The following is a 17825-nucleotide window of genomic DNA, read 5'->3' on the forward strand; positions in this document are numbered from 1 at the left end:
TATTACTTATTAAGAAGACAACAGCTCTCACCACTCGTCGTCGTCGAGCTTGTTTAATCGAGATGGTCCTAGGTTCTTAGCTATTTTTGATAAAATATCTGTAAGAACGGTTTCGAGGATTATCAGCTGTCTTCTTACCCGACGATGTAAGGATCTCAGTCGTGATACTGATATTTTATACTTATCACTTGCATATTTTGTCTTACGGACTCGATTCAGACTACAATGCAATATGAATTATGATAACCTTGACCTGTCGTGTCATGGTTAAGACGTCCGCCTCCTAATCGGAAGGTCAGGAGTTCGATACCAGGCACGCACCTCTAACGTTTTGGAGCAACATGTGCGTGTTAAACAATAAATACCTATCCTTGCTTTAACGGTGAAGGAAAACCTCGTGAGGAAACCTGCATGCCTGAGAGTTAATGTTCTCAAAGGTGTGTGAAATCTGCTAATCCACACTTGGCCAGGCAGCGTGGTAAAAAAAATCTCATTCTGAAACGAGACCCGTGCTCTGTAGTGAGCCGGCGCGGTGAAGGGATGATGCGGTGATATGTTGGGGGTGATTTGATTTCGAGTTGTGCCACACATGAAACATTTTATCCAGATGTTTCTTCCATTCGAGGTCTTTTCTAATTGCTCAAGTGTAGAAAGGCCGGATTCCAAAAATCTTTCTATTTCTAATGAAATATCACACGCAAAAGTTTCACGGTTACGTAAGTGTTATGGAAATGGATTTAGTCAGGCCAGTAAAATTAGACTTTATAATTTCTAAACTGCTGATGGATATGGAAGGAATTGGAAAGCGGTAGGTATATTTGAACTGTTTATTTGACGTCGAAATATATCGATTTTTTTTTCATGTACCAAAATTGTAGTTACAAAGTAATAATAAATTAAGTTACATTGGAAATGCTTATCTCTAAACAGAGATTTCTTCCAGCTTCCCATTCAACATTTAGTGTTGCTTTCAAATTAGATCGATCGCTAACACACCGAAGGTATAATCCAATACATCCATCCATACTAATATTATAAATGCGAAAGTGTGTCTGTCATTTTAACCGATTTTGATGCAGACTTAGCTTACATCCCAGCGACGGACATAGGCTACTTTTATACGGCTTATCCCGGAAAATCGAATAGTTCTCCCGGGATAATCATAGACCCATCCGTTTAACCCACATTTTCTACTTCGTGGCTTAACCGATTTACATATATATGAAATTTGGAACAGAGGTAGCTTGCGTCCCAGACATCGACATCTAGGCAACTTTTTATCCTGGAAAAGCAGAGTTCCCACGGGATTTTAAAAAACCTAAATCAACGCAGACGAATTCGCGAAATATTTAAAAGGTAAAGGTGACTGACTGAACTATCATCGCACAGCTCTAACTACTGGACGGATCGGGCTGAAATTTGGCATACCTACAGATAGCTATTATGACGTAGGCATCTGCTAAGAAAGTATTTTTGAAAATTCAACCCCTAGTGGGGTGATATAGGGGTTTAAAATTTGTATAGTCCACGCGGACGAAGTCGCGAGCATAAGCTAGTACCTAAGTGATAATTTAAAAAAACACGACTGCCTTGCCTGAGTTTTTTCAAAGGTTATGTACTGTTAAGCCTGAGTGTCAATTACTATAACCTTCCGAATTGGCAGACTTCACACACCTATGAGAACATTACGGGCACTCGCTTTACCTACAGAGAAGTAGGTATATTCCTTATTATGGAGAACTCTGAAGCGTGCAGGTTTCATCACGATGTTGTCCTTCACCGTCGATATTATGCGGTTTATGCCATACTACCTTATGCTCGCGACCGCGTGGACTACACAAATTTCAAACCCCTATTTAACCCCCTTAGGGGTTGAATTTTCAAAAGTCCTTTCTTAGCGGATGCCTACGTCATAATAGCTATCTGCATGCCAAATTATAGCCCGATCCGTTCAGTAGTTTGAGCTGTGCGTTGATAGATGAGCCTCAATAGCTCAACGGTTGAGGAGCGGACTGAATTTCGAAAGGTCGGCGGTTCAAACCCCACCCGTTGCACTATTGTCGTACCTACTCCTAGCACAAGCTTTACGCTTAGTTGGAGAGGAAAGGGGAATATTAGTCCTGATAAGCATGGCTAATATTCTTTAAAAAAAAAAAAAACTGACTATCACCTTTTCCAAGATATATTATTCTCAGTGTGCCCGCACCTTACGTTTCACGAACAAGTGCTCTACTTTTTATTTTGTTTCGGCTTCATTATGTGGAAACAGGAGAAGCAGGTTCCTAACTGTTAATGCCGGCGAGGGGGCGATGGCGGAAATGCGAGCCACGCCATTTTGGTTCACACGTTGTCTCGGTGCAGTTTCTCAACTTATTTTTTAACTTTTTAGGGCTCCGGGGCTTCAGGCTTCAGGCTTTTTGCCAACGGAGCCCTATTAATAGGCCTCCACTGTCGGGCCTTATGTCTGTCAGCGGGATGCATCTCATGAACTGTATAATACCTACTAAAGAGATTTGAAATTTTTAGTGTGTGTGAAGAAAGTGTGTTTGTTTGTTTATTGGTTTGTTGGTTTGTCCTTCAATCACGCCGCAACGGTGCAACAGATTGCCGTGATTTTTTGCATGGGTATAGATAAAGACCTGGAGAGTGACGCAGGCTACTTTCTATCCCGGAAAATCAAAGAGTTCCCACGGGATTCTTAAAAACCTAATTCCACGCGGACGAAGTCGCGGGCATCAGCTAGTACTTAATAAAAACCAAGATGGCGAATTCCAAAATACAAATTTAAAAAAATTACGCCGACGCGAGCAACAACACGAACAACGTGTTCTCCAATAAATCTTGCAATTATAGCGTCCACACTACATGCGTTCAGAGGTAGTCAGTACATCGATGCTGCAACGAGTCTGTATCGATGCTGCATCGCGATATCGCTGCAAAAAGACCTCCACATTTTGCATTACATCAGGCCTAGTTACCTGCTGTTACTTGCTAGTAGGTATAATTATTTAATTTATTAAATAAATAAATTAAACTATTTCTAAATTAATCGGGTTTTTTTTTTCAACACAGCCTAGCTAGTTCCTTTATTTGTGACCTTAACCACTTCAAGGGTTTCCTCAAAGCCCCTGATCGTGTTGTAACGCTGTATTAATTAGCGATGTAATTAGTTTATACAGGGTATAACCAAAACGCTGTTATAGCTGAGCGTTATTGTTATACTACCTAAACACTTTTGTAGTTTTAGTGATTTAGTATTTTTCAAACCCGCAATGTTAAGCGTACACTCGTGTCAATACGACGCGGCGGATATATGTATATGTATATACCTGTTACGAAAAAAAATCGTGTCTTTTTTTTTGTGGTATCATATCAGTAATCATCAGTAGATACTATCACCTGTCTTCATTTTTGCCAACGTTCTGGTTACATCCTGTATAATGAGTTATCTTCACGCCTTTTTGATGCAACAAACAACAAAGTGCAGTATCCAGAGTCGAAATGCGGCCAGCCTGCTTTTCCTGCAAGTTTAGCGATGGGAGGGCAGGCGGAGCTTATCGCAAATATATCGTATAGACTTAACTGATATGGCGGATTAAAGCGAATTAATTTGTTGTTCCTTATCTGCAACTTTTTACAGAAAATCATCATCATCATGATCAACCCATCGCCGGCTCACTACAGAGCAAGGGTCTCCTCTCAGAGTGAGAAGGGTTTGGCCATAGTCTACCACGCTGGCCATGTGCGGATTGGTAGACTTTACACACCTTTGAGAACATTATGGAAAACTCTCAGGTATGCAGGTTTCCTCACGATGTTTTCCTTCACCGTTCAAACAAGTGACATTTAATTACTTAAAACGCACATAACTCCGAAAAGTTAGAGGTGCGTGCCGGGGCTGGAACCTCCGATTTGTAAATCACTGCGCTGCATACACGTGCCAAACCAACATAAACCCCTTCACTAAACTGAGCTACAAGTTACAGTGCAGTGCAATAAATCAGTTTTAGAGCCGTTCGCTAGCTGGTGCAGCTCCGCCTGACCCTTGGCACGTGATTAAACAAGCTTTGATTACGGCCATAAAACAATTTTCACCCGGATCATGACTTGCAATACTTTGTTGTTTATTTTACGACTTATTAACTGTCGACTACTTCCATGTTCGCGACTCTCCCCCTATGTTAAAAACTTATTCCTACTTATGTTCTTCTAAACATTTTCGGTCACCGCAGCCCTCATGTGAGAGGCAGTACTCAGCAGGTCTGTACTTGCCACAGAGCAAAGATGCTGGGTCTGTACTCTGTAGCTATACAACGCAATACGCCCGCCCTACACGGGCGTTTCCTCACGGGCCTATTCGTCACGGGGCGGGCTTTTATTGTACTTCGCAAACAAGAATTTTAGAGTATTCTAAAAGTTTGGCGTCAACTTACAGTCTATTTCCTCATTCTTATAGAATGAATGAATGAATGAATGAATGAATGAATGAAACTACTTAGCATAGTGTGACGAGACGGCAATCCGACACGACAGGAAAAAGGCAAAGGATAAACAGTTTTACGTACTCTCCGAGACTCCGAGACACGAGAATATTAAACCTGTGTCAACTTCCCAATCTACTTAAAATTTCTTGATGAACTCAATAAGTCCCTCCCATTTTTGACGACTCTCCTGACGCAGTAGTGAGCGCTGTTGTCTTGTAATGGAAGGTCCCGAGTTTGATTCCTGGCTGGGGAATTTTGGTAATTTATAATTTCTAAATTGTCTCTGGTCTGGTCTGTCAAGAGGTTTCTGCCGGACTTAATTAGCACCATACCGGCAAAGCCCAACCGCCAAGCGATTTAGCGTTCCGATAGAAACCGATAGGGGTATGGGTTTAGTAAAACTGCCATACTTCTTCCAAATTAGCCCGCTTCCATCTTAAAGTACATCGTCACTTACCTACCACCAGGTGAGATTGCAGTCAAGGGCTAACTTGTAATGGAAAAAAAATCTTTTTTGGCCTGTCTAGGACCTATGGGTTGATGAGGTCTATGAATAGGTTGCTCACCTGTTGTACCACCACTTCTAGTGGCTGTCCCGTCTGCAATTCTTCTGAAGGCCTTCTTGTGGGTCGCACTGCATATTCTCTTTCGCCTATCACCTGTAACAAATGATTGTGATATTAAAACTCTTGCAATATGGAAGAAGATAGTAATCTTACTTTGAAAGTTGAAAATACTAATTATTTGTTCATGAACACATTTTAATTTGTTTTTGTGATGTACCTAACCACAAATTCACGGTTTAGATTTATTCCTTTACTTGTGCTATAAGACCTACATACCTACCAAATTCCATGATTCTAGGTGGTCAACGGGAAGTACCCTATAGGTTTTCTTGACAGACACGACGACGGGCTGACAGACAGGCAGACAGACAGGCGGGCAGACAGACAGACAGACAGACAACGAAGTGATCCTATAAGCATTCCTTTTTTCCTTTTCAGGCACGGAACCCTAAAAACTGACTGGACCCGGTTACCGGCATAATGTGAACCGGCCGTAACGCAACTAATCTACACAAACATACAACAATACCTACAAACGTTCAATTCGCCCAACATTGTCAACGCCCGTAGAAACTAATTTCTCCATAGGTTCATCGTAAAACGGAATCTGAGCTATACGTTTCTAATTTCAGCGTGGTTCAGCGAATGAGAAGAACGCCACCGCGCTTGCGCGTGACCAGCCAATCAGGGCTGGTGATATTTATAAACAACATAGCGCGTGTGGTGTACCGTTTGACTCCAATTACAAGCGACAAATTCCAAGAATTTATAGCTCTACTAGCTGATGCCCGCGACTTTAGGTTTTTTTTAATCCTGTGGGAACTCTTCAATTTTCCGGGATAAAAAGTAGCCTATGTCCTTCCCCGGGATGCAAGCTATCTCTGTACCTACCAAATTTCGTCAAAATCGGTTTAACGGTTGAGCCGTGAAAAGCTGAAAGACAGACAGACAGACAGACACACTTTCGCGTTTATAATATTAGTATGGATGGATGCACGTCATCTAGCAATAACCTGATTGGTCTACTGAACACGTCTAAATGAACAATTCATTAAAACCGAGCTCCTGTAATACACACATTCAGAGCGTGATCAAAAGACAAAAAAAAATCGTCGTTTTTTCCCCCATTGTATGTAAAGCGGGGCCGCGCAACGGGTCGTGGCAGGCATTGCGCATGCGCGCCGGTCAAATGTCAGCGCGACAATGGAGTGGCGGGGAACCAGCCGCGTTACCAACCAATCCATTTTCATGAATGATTAATAATTTGGAACAAGAAGTTCCTATCTATCATTCCTTTTTTTTAGGGTTCCGTAGCCGAATGGCAAAAAACGGAACCCTTATAGATTCGTCATGTCTGTCTGTCCGTCCGTATGTCACAGTCACTTTTTGCCGAAACTATGAGAGTTATATACTGTTAAAACTTGGCAAGTAGATGTATTCTGTGAACCGCATTAAGATTTTTACACAAAAATAGAAAAAAGACAATAAACTTTGGGGTTCCCCATACTTAGGACTGAAACTCAAAAAAATTCATCAAACCCATACGTGTGGGGGTATCCATGGATAGGTTTTCAAAAATGATATTGAGGCTTCTAATATAATTTTTTTCTTAACTGAATAGTTTGCGTGAGAGACACTTCCAAAGTGGTAAAAAGTGTCCCCCCCGTCCCTCCGCCCCTGTAACTTCTAAAATAACATAATGATAAAACTTAAAAAAAATATGATGTACCTTACCAAGCAAACTTCCAATGAAAATTGGTTTTAACGAGCTCTAGTAAGTAGTTTTTGATTTATCGTGCAAAATGTCGATAAAATACGATTGTACTACGGAACCCTAGGGCAGTGCGCGAGTCTGATTCGCACTTGGCCGGTTTTTTTCGATTTTCTACAGGAACTATTCGCTGTCACAGAATGTCGCGTGGGCCAGGCTGCGGGCCTGTTGATTTCTTTTATAAGGTTCCGTACCGTATTATTCAAATAGAGTTCATTTGGTTAATGCACGTGTTTTAACTAAACGGTCTATCTGAGTATTATAATATTACCTTGGCTCGTAATTGCTGTTCTAAGTCGGGGGTCATTGTCATATTATTGTTTCACTAGCTTTTGCACACGACTTCGTCGATTAAGGCCAGTTGCATATCAGGTGATTAAAGTAAGGTTAAAGTTTTTAACGACCAAACAAAAACCAAAGCTTGACCGATTTTACCATGTAGCCTGTAAGTAGGTACGAAGTACGAACGTTGGTCTCTAACGGCAACCTTATTTCAGTTATTCAGTTATTAATTAATGAAAAGTGTTTAAAAATCCGAACTTTCTTCACTTGCTGGAGTTATCTCCCGGGTTTTCTTTTTGCTTTGCGTTTTCATTTTACTTATAGTATACCTACAACTAATTGCAGTAAAATAAAGCCCTTAGATCATTAGTTTAGACTTTAGTAATTTCAAAGCCATATGAGGTAACAAGGTAGGTATGCATGTAGCATATAATTAAGTAAGTAACTATTGCTTAATTTATGTTCGTCTTTGTACTAAGTACTTATTAATTATTACGAATAGGTACTTTTATTCTTATTTCTTACGAAGCACACGACGCAAGCATATTTTATAAATCCTGATTACGTCATAGATACCTACTCATTTGAAAAGATTTCGTGATTAGCTAATTAGCAATCAAAATTAAATAGTAATTAAATAAAGTAATGTTAATAAGCTTACGAACCGTAGTTAATTTGCGCCGAATCTGAGACCCTAATGCAACTTGTCATTGTTGGAGTTTAGCTGACCTAACGTGATATTATAACAATTTATGAGCCCCGATAAAATACTGAGGAAAAACATAAATGTTAAAAACAGTCGCAATTTTTATAAAAATATTTGCTTAAAACATTTTTATTGGTTCTTGGTAAAAAATGTAATTTTTTCCAACACTGTAAATAGGTCAATTCGTTCATAATAAAAATAATCAATTATTTTACTCTTATGAGAGTAAAGGAATAGAGTGCATCGGGGCTTTAGCCGGATAGGATGGCAATTCGATACAACCGGATAGAGATAATAGGCATATAGAAGCCGTGCTGCTGATGCCTGCTCTTCAATAGCATGCTATCGTCGCATAAAAGCCCGTGAACGGTCGCGAAAACTGTGGATGGGCGTTTGTTGGCGATTACAGCTGTTCCACGGTCTTTCACACGCGAGTGAAGAGCTAACAACACCATTCATACAGTTCCTTGTTTCACAAAACGTTCAGGTAGGCGTACGCGCGTGTTCTAGTATTTCATCGCGCTTAATACACTGCGGCCGATTCTCTTGTACACAATCTCTAAACTAAACTAATTTAACAGGTCTAAATGTAGGGCTATCCTTTTCCGCAAGCAGCATTGTAATAGGGATAGCAAGATTTAGACGTGTCATTTTAGTTTAGTTTAGAGATCGTATATAAGTGAAACGGCGCGGCCCCACTGGTTCACGCGGTTTTGACCACGATTCGCGCGCGAGTGAAGACCGGGCATTACATGTTTACCTAGTCCATTGCTTTACAAAACGAACACGCCCACGCGCGCATTTCAGTGTGACGTCCTGTTAAATGCCCATCGCGCTTTATTCATTCATCTCTATATTATTCTATAATAGGTACTAGCTGATGCCCGCGACTTCGATTGCGTGGATTTAAGTTTTTGAAATCCTGTCGGAACTCTTTTATTTTCCGGGATTTAACTACATATATCAAAAAGCAAAAAGTCACGCCAATCCGTCATCCGGTTTCGCTGAAGGACAAACCAATAAACTAACAAACAAACACACTTTCGCATATATAATATAGGTGATCGTTTGTTATGTATTTGTTATTTGGCAAATATTATTTGTTGCTGAAAGCTTTGTTTGTATTGTAGATAATAAATCTAAATATATAAAAGGAAAAGGTGACTGACTGACTGACTGACTGACTGACTGACTGACTGACTGACTGACTGATCTATCAACGCACAGCTCAAACTACTGGACGGATCGGGCTGAAATTTGGCATGCAGATAGTTATTATGATGTAGGCATCCGCTAAGAAAGGATTTTTAAAAATTTAACCCCTAAGAGGGTGAAACAGGGGTTTGAAATTTGAGTAGTCCACGCGGACGAAGTCGCGAGCATAAGCTAGTTACAGATAAAAATATTGCATAATTCTCCCCAGTGACGATTTTTTTAATAATAATAACTATTGTAATCTAATCACATGTGCATTTTGTTTATATGATTACGACATAATAATATTATAGATATCTACTAAAGTAATTATGAGTAAGTGTTACTATAGGTAGATACCTATAGTTTCCGATAATGATGTTACCTTAACCTGACCCACCTCAATGATTTGTAAAATTCTTGTTTTTTAGAGTTCCATTCCTCGTCATAAAAGAAAAATGAAATCTTTATAGAATCAGTAGGTAGATTTCGTAAAACCTGCATCAATCATTATTACAATCTCAATTGTTGTGATTGGCTGAATTTGTGCGATTCTTATTTTTAGCAATGCATTAGCAATTAGTGATATTTACGAAAAATTTGTGTGCACTGTGCGTGCCCGGGTTCTAGCCACTTAGGCAAGGGATCTAGTCACTTAATCAAGGGATCCGTATATCCCTCGATTAAGTCCAATGTCTTAACAACTAGGCAATTACGGCTTTTATTCTTATAAAGCTTAGCCTCACACTGATCTAAATAATTAAATAAAGTTTATAGCTTTATGCAATAAAATGACCTCGGAGTAAATAATATTATACATAGTTAGACCTACCTATTTGGGTAATTCCCATTGACCTAGTAATCTTGATTAATATTATGCACGTTCCATAGACGAACGTACATATTATATTATGTATGATATATAAGTTGTATAGGAATAGGCGGCTAGGTACCTACAAATCAGTGGTCGCGTGTATTGGCCAGTCATTTCCGCCAGTGCACTAGTATTAATTGCAACACGATATTGCTATGTTCTGATGATTTCATACTTTTGCAAAGGTACATTATACACATATTTATATTACCTACTTTAACTCTAGCTAGGTATATTTTAAAAGTTCGGCTTCTTATTCGGCGGAAACGCACCTCTAACTTTTCGGCGTTGTGCGCGTTTAATTAATAACACGGATTATAGCAAATTAAGCAAAAGCTTAATCTGCTATAATCCGCTGAAACATATCAAATCTGTATAGTGCAACATGTAGCCTGCAACATGCACCGCCCGCCCTCCCACTGCTAAACATGCAGGAAAAACCAGCAATACACACCACCACCACGCAGCACCACACAAATCCCAAAACACACTCGACGCCCGTTTCGCCCCGACACCAGAGCATCCTCAGGAGATGTAGACCTTACAATCCACAATTGCAACGTTATATACAACATTTACTTGCATTACAGTGCGACCAGACTCTCTTGGCACTTGAATGACATTGACAGGGGGGCGCTGTTGGAGAACAAAGGCTTAGAATATTCAAACAAGAACAAAGGGGACACTTGACGGCAACGTTAGTTCCGATTATCGCCACGCGCCAAGATAGCCTTGTCGCACTGTAACGGCGAAGGAAAACATCGCGAGGAAAACTTGCACGACTGAGTATTCTCCATAATGTTTTCAAAGAATTAACAGACGGTACCTACCGACGTGAAAGTTGCCAATTCGCATTCGCCAGCGTGATGGACTAAGTATATCCTAAATTCCTAAACCTTTCTCATTCTGAGAGGAGACCCGTGCTCACTGCTCAGTGGTGAGCCGTTGATACGGTTGAGTAGAGTAGAATAGAATAGAAACCCGGCTAAGTTTGTTGTGGGCTCTTCTCAGACCTGGGCGCGTTTGGAACCCTCGTAGCTTTAGTTTTAAGTTTGTGTAATAATTATCACCACTATATCTTACAAATCCAACATCTGACCATCAAAAAGAGTAATTTATAGATCTGTACGCACCTGAGCTGCGCTGCGCGTCGCTTCAGTCCGACTGCAGGGCGCGTCACTTCAGGCCGCTCACGGTACCTACCGCACTACAACTGCAGTACGCGGCAGCTCGCGTCACTTGCGCGTCACTTCTATGCCCGATCGCGTACGAACAACAACGTCGCAAGATGAGCGACATTGAAGAGGGAAAGGGTGGAAGCCGACATCCTAGGGGGTGGGAATTTTGAGGATAAACTTTTAAGAGCCCGTTATGTGCCAAAAATTAAAACTACGATATTTATTTTGAGGTCTATCACGCCCGTACGTTAAATACTTAATTCGATGCGCGTGTATCTTATCCGAGCGCCGTACGCATTCTGAAGCGATACGACGCGTCGCTGGGTATGTCGCACTGGCGTCGCTGCACCGCGCGTCGCTTCGCTACGCTTCACAATATTCTCCCAGCCGCGACGCGCGGCAACGCGCGGTGAAGCGCTGTGCAGCGCCGCTCTAGTGCGATATGCGCCATACAAAATGATAGAAATAATATTTTGACGCTCTGTGCCGCGACGTGCAGTGACGCGCAGCGCAGCTTAGGTGCGTACAGACCTTTATACCTATTTTGAATAAATCATTTGACTTTGACTTTGAAACATTTTTTATTCAAATATTGAATCGTCAAAGGAATTTTAAATGTCAGTCCTACCGAGAAGATCCAGCAAGAAAATCGGCGGTTGCTCTGTTCAAGTTGAAGATGAAGGGATGGCACATTATCATTATTAATGCTCACTTGCTTCGAAGTGCGTGCCTGTTACTGAGGGTCCCTGACTCGTGACCCCTTCCATTAATTTAAATGTATAATTGTAGGTGATTTCTTGGAATAATAATGCGGTGGGCACCCGGATCTTTACGCATACTTACATAATCAATGTTTTTGTTTTGAAGTATTCTAGACTCTAGAGTATTCATTTATATATTTTAGAATAGAATAGAATAGAATATGTTTTATTCAAGTAAAATTTTTACAAGTGCTTTTGAATATCAGAGCCTCAATAGCCCAACTGGTAAAGGAGTGGACTGAAAACCGAAAGGTCGACGGTTCAAACCCCGCCCGTTGCACTATTGTCGTACCTACTCCTAGCACAACCTTCACGCTTAGTTGGAGAGGAAAAAGGGGAATATTAGTCATTTAACATGGCTAATGTTCTTTAAAAAAAAAAAAAAGTCGGGTAGTTTTAAATTACCACTGGTTCGGAATGCCGTTCCTACAGAGAAGAACCAGCAAGAAACTAGGCGGTTGCTCTTTTTAATTATTCAATTTAAAATGTTAGGTATTATACCATACTATACAAGCCACTGCAGCCCCGTGCATTGCTGGAGCGAGTCAAATTCAAGCTTTTTTATCCAAGCTTATTTAGAACTAGCTAAATGCTCGTGACTTCGTCCGCGTGGGCTATACAAATTTCAAAACCTTATTTCACCCCCTTAGGGGTTGAATTTTCAAAAATGCTTTCTTAGCGGATGCTTACCTCATAATAGCTGCATGCCAAATTTCAGCCTGATCCGTCCAGTAGTTTGAGCTGTGCGTTGATAGACCAGTCAGTCAGTCAGTCAGTCAGTCACATTTTCCTTTTATATATTTAGACTGGGTACTTTACACACCGGTTTGTGATCATCACCTATATATTACAAATCGAAATACCAGGGTAACATAAAGAACGAGGATAATGATAACAAACCAGTCGCGCACACGGTTGAACAACCTGCCTTAACAATATAGTACGAGAGCCAGCGACGTTGATTTCTAATGAAAACCGGCCAAGTGCGAGTCAGGCTTGCGCAACGAGGGTTCCATAATACACTCACTCATCCTATGTGACGTTTTTTTCGGTTTTAACGACAGAGACAACGCTCTACGAAACCCAAATCACTTTCTAAAGATCGATCGTATCTTTTCGAGATTCGTGAAATTGAACTCGAAAGAGGAATCGAACCAGAACCCTCGTAGTTCCTAGTCCAGTAGTCGCACGGCCCCATGAGAGATCGTCATAAAGAATTGTCAAGTCACGGTAATGAATATTACCAACTTACATCTAGGTTATGTTGCTAATTCACACGTATATAAACCTAAACTACCTAACTAACCTAAACATAAAGCTTGCTGTCCATTTCAAAGAACATTACGAACATTTTGTCTAATTCATTTACACTACATAATTGTTATTAAACTAAACTAAATTCACAGGTCTAACTAAATCTAGTGCTAAACTTTTTTGGAGGAAGAATTATGAAAGGGATAGCAATACATTTAGACCTATAATTTTAGTCAGAGTTCACGGTATAGTTAGGGAAAATCTAACAAAACGCTTATTATCATTAACGGCTTAGAGTTAAACGTCAAAATGTTAGTACATTTGACTCAGGTAGCCCTAAGTTTTTTTGATTTCACGTCACCATAACATAATATTTGACATATTTTCAATTCAGGATCAAACCGAAAATTCCTTCAATCTAGTTTACTCTGTTTACATTTAGAGATCGAGACATTTCACCGCGATTGACAGTCTCATCTGGTGACAGAAGGGCTGGCTCATTTCTTGCGCAACGGATCAGCCTGACTGTCCAGCGCGGAAATGCAGCCAGTATTCTTGGCACAATTCCATGCGGGAATGATTTGTATAGTAATTAGTTAAGACTAGGTTTACCTAACAGAATTAGCCACATAGGTAGACTAGTCCCGGTGTCTACCCAAGTTGAGATGTGTTTAGCAGACCAATAAAAAATATCGCACCATCTATCAATAAATAATTTGAGTGCATACCGGGTCGATATGAAATCTAACGGTGATCTCTGGGACTATGCCTTATGTTATAATAAGTATTTGTCATTATTAATTAAATAGGGTTTAATTTACATTGAGGCAAGTATGCAACAATCCATTCATTCTTCTACTTGTTCCCTAACCTATGTAATAGAACACAATCGCAGCGGCAGCGATTACGTAAGTAGTTACCTAGGTATATGCATATTAAGGCCGAAGCTCTCCTCTTAGAGAACTCCTATTAGATCTTGGAGCCTCCCAATACGCGGTGAGGGTGGCCACCGAGACAAAAAAATGTTTCTTTTTATGTCTATAATATTATATTTTAGATTAACCACCGTTAATTTATTATATTCGTAAGGATCTCAATTTTTTTTAAATAAAATAAATAACCTTGTATATGTATAATATTATTATGTGACTCGGGAATAATGTAGCTTTCTACTCGTGAAACAATTTTCACACAGTTCCAGGGATTACTTCCTGCAAACAAACTTACAAACTTTACCTCTTTATAATATTAAGTATACGTATTAGTATAGATAAAAACATTTAAATACTAAATAAGTTTTATTTATTGTTAAATAAAGATAATTTATTTAACTGGGTAAAAACTTAAACAATGCGGTAAAAAATTAATGAGTCAAAGCTTAAAATAACAATATCCTGCTCAAAATGATTCTAGCTGCCTAGAGAAAACGACGTTTCTAACTAAACCACATTGCTAAATAAACAGGCTATGTAGGAACACTGTAAGTACAGATTTCGTAGGAATTTCCTGATTTCACCCATACCTACTTAATATTATAAATACGAAAGTGTGTCTAAACGAAGAATAATGCAATGTATCTCGCCAGCTTTTTACGTCCCATCCATAATTGAATTTTAGAAAAGAGCAATCGCTGAGTTTCTTCCTGGTTTGGCATTCGGGACCAGTGACTTGACGATTGGCAGAAAAAGTTTGCTTGAATAAAAACTTTTTATCCAAAACACACAACTAACCAAAAGCGACACGAAAAGCTTCAAAGGGGACTAAATTACAAAAATTTGATTTGATTTTTAATCAAAAAAACTTTTACAAGTACTTTTCAATCGTCAAAATAATTTACCACTGGTTTGGAATGCCATTCCTACCGAGAATAACCAGCAAGAAACTCTGCGGTCGCTCTTTTGAAATGTTCAATTTACAATAATGTAATGCCATTGTGAACGAGCAAATACAGCCCCGCGCATTGCTGGAGCGAGTCAAATCCACACTTTTTATGGAACTAACTTAAGTTGTCCCAATCTAGTATTTCTCAATAATGGTGAACCTAGCCATACAAATACAAGGTGTCAGATGACAGGTCACAGTAAATAGAGGCAAATAATATGCACTGACGTGAAACACTTAGCAATAACAAACCACGGTAATGGACTTTTGATGAATGACCTCTACTGATCGCACATTTTAAGTGCCAAACTTAGACACACTTTTACCCCAAGTCCCAGGCGAAGGTATTTTTCTAGGTACATAATACAATTCACAGTACATTAATTTTAAATTTTATTTATTTGGGTAACTAAAACAGATTACAATACGTTATAATTCTAACCTAATTCCACAATCACTACATTTTGTTCTTATTGAAAGCCTAGAGGGAAATCTCAGATAAACATTAATACTAGATAATATAAGCCGCATATCTAAAATAACTTTAAACTCAGCAATTTTTTATTTATTTTTTAAAGAATATTAGCCATGTTAATTATGACCAATATTCCCCTTTCCCCTCCAACTAAGCGTAAAGATTGTGCTAGGAGTAGGTAGGTACGACAATAGTGCAAGGGTGTCGCAGTACGCTAATCGTAACGCCTATGCTATCTCCCAAATAAAATTAATATGTATTGAAATATAAATAAATTCCTATAAAAATGACGTAGGTCAGTGACGCAAAGCCTTAATAGCAACTTGTTTTTGCACTAATGATTCTATTTGTCCAACATGTTAATAGGTTACCTATCTATTCTGTTATGGGCTCTACAATCTACATCATATTTAAATCTGAATGGTATTTCTATAACGTCATCACAAATGGCCCATATTTTTTTAAAACCACAAAGCCTTTAGTATCTCGGAATGAATCTCTCGGAAAATCTAGAAAAGCTGCATGGGATTTTTCCCAGTTATTCCCAATTGGGCCCATTCTATACCTAAGCTAGATATTTATTCTTTAAAATGTCATCATATCGACCAAAAATGTTTTGATAAAATTTGCGTTGCCCACATAGTTAAAGAAAATGCCCCTTCTTGTAAACTTCACCCGGGTGGAATTTTTGAAAATCATATCTTTATAGAGGAACTCTGGATGCAAAATTTTGCTTCTAACCCATCTCGTTTAATCAGTTTGTGGATAATAACAGATATTAATATGCTAATTAGTTTATCCCTATGTATAGATTTCGGCTCTTTAATATCTTGAATTGTTTCTGAATAAAATATCAGTGACAGACAGACGCCGAGGTGATTCCTAGTGTGCCGTTTTAAGTACTTTCGAGTGACTACCGTTGGCGTCATATTAAACTCTGGAGACAAGGGGATCTGTCTGCACGTGGCATAGTACTTTGCTATACTCTTTCGTGTGGAGCGAAAGGTTAACTGAAAAACTAACCGCGCGGCGGGATGGATACCACTGCAATCGGGCCTCACTTCAAACCAACAAATAAACCACCTACTGCGCAAGTTTAAGGTAATTTTTTCCTAAACCTATATAAACTGTACGGAAAAGCTGAAACACGTGTATCTGAGAGGACCCATATAAAATGAAGTCGATGCCATTAAAACCAAGTCACAGAGCCTTGACACCACGGGCAGCCTAACTACCGACAGTTGAGAAAAACACGCTTAATTAACCACCTACTGCGCAAGTTTAAGGTAATTTTTTACTAAACCTATATAAACTGTACGGAAAAGCTGAAACACGTGTATCTGAGAGGACCCATATAAAATGAAGTCGATGCCATTAAAACCAAGTCACAGAGCCTTGACACCACGGGCAGCCTAACTACCGACAGTTGAGAAAAACACGCTTAATTACTAATTAAAAACAACTTTCCGGCTCAGGGGTAAGGGTTAAGGTAGACTTTGTAATTGTATATATTATTCTACGTAATGCCATGCCTTGCTGGTAGTAAAAAGGTAATTTTGTTGCGGAAAATATAAGTTCTCTATACTTTGTTTACTATTCTTTGTTGCTGCTGATAGCCTAGTGGTCAAGACGCCAAAGTCCAGGTTTCGATTCCATGCACGGTCTATTTAACTATTTTAGTTATGTGCCTTTTAAGCAATTAAATACCACTTGCTTTAAAGTGAAGGAAACCATTATCTGCTCAAAGATTAAAATAAATCTTTGAGCCCGTGTAACTATAAAACTATAGTCCGTAAAAAATGACTCCTCACGCGCCATTTTAACGCTATGTTGAGTCTCTTGACAACTGTCATGTCTAAAGTACGGTTCACCATCTCTATGGGTTCACCTATAAAATAAGGACTTAAATCATACTTTTGACATGAAATTTGACACAAAAAGTTAATGGCGCGAGAGGGGTAATTTATTTACGCATTTTCTGGCAAATCTGGAAAACCACAAACACAGATATTAATTTTTAAAACGTGTCTACTTTCATTGAGTTTGAAATGTGAAACTATAGTACGCGACAGGTCAAGATGGCAATTGCGGTGGGGACGCCCCGCACATCTGCACAGCCCCTGCGCTCAACGCGGTGCGCAGGATGGCCCGAGTATGAAGGACGTGCCCCGCCTCATACCCCGATTGCCATCTAGACCTGTCGTGTACCTACTAAACGTTTGTTTGGAGCGGGTAAGGCTGAGACCACAACACTGCGATGCGACGTCGCGTCGGGTCGTAAAATTGTACGACGTCGCACAATGCACTGTACTTTCAGATGCGGTGCCGCACCGTAAAAACTTGCAATGCGACGACGTATTCCCGTTCAGTCGCTCTCCACACCTCTCTGTGTGCCATTC

General features: G+C 39.7%; 1 protein-coding gene across 3 annotated transcripts in view; it reads right to left on the bottom strand.

Moving 5' to 3' along the window:
- The window catches only part of fus (epithelial splicing regulatory protein fusilli), a 103794-nt gene that overhangs the window by 61317 nt on the left and 24652 nt on the right, over nucleotides 1–17825 (bottom strand). For all 3 annotated transcript variants that reach the window (XM_034970055.2, XM_069499742.1, XM_069499741.1), the window contains exon 2: nucleotides 5051–5143. In XM_034970055.2, the coding sequence (XP_034825946.1) occupies nucleotides 5051–5143 (93 nt within the window). The remainder of the gene's footprint in view (nucleotides 1–5050; nucleotides 5144–17825) is intronic.

Source organism: Maniola hyperantus, chromosome 7, assembly GCF_902806685.2.
Source record: "Maniola hyperantus chromosome 7, iAphHyp1.2, whole genome shotgun sequence".
Lineage (NCBI taxonomy): Eukaryota > Metazoa > Arthropoda > Insecta > Lepidoptera > Nymphalidae > Maniola > Maniola hyperantus.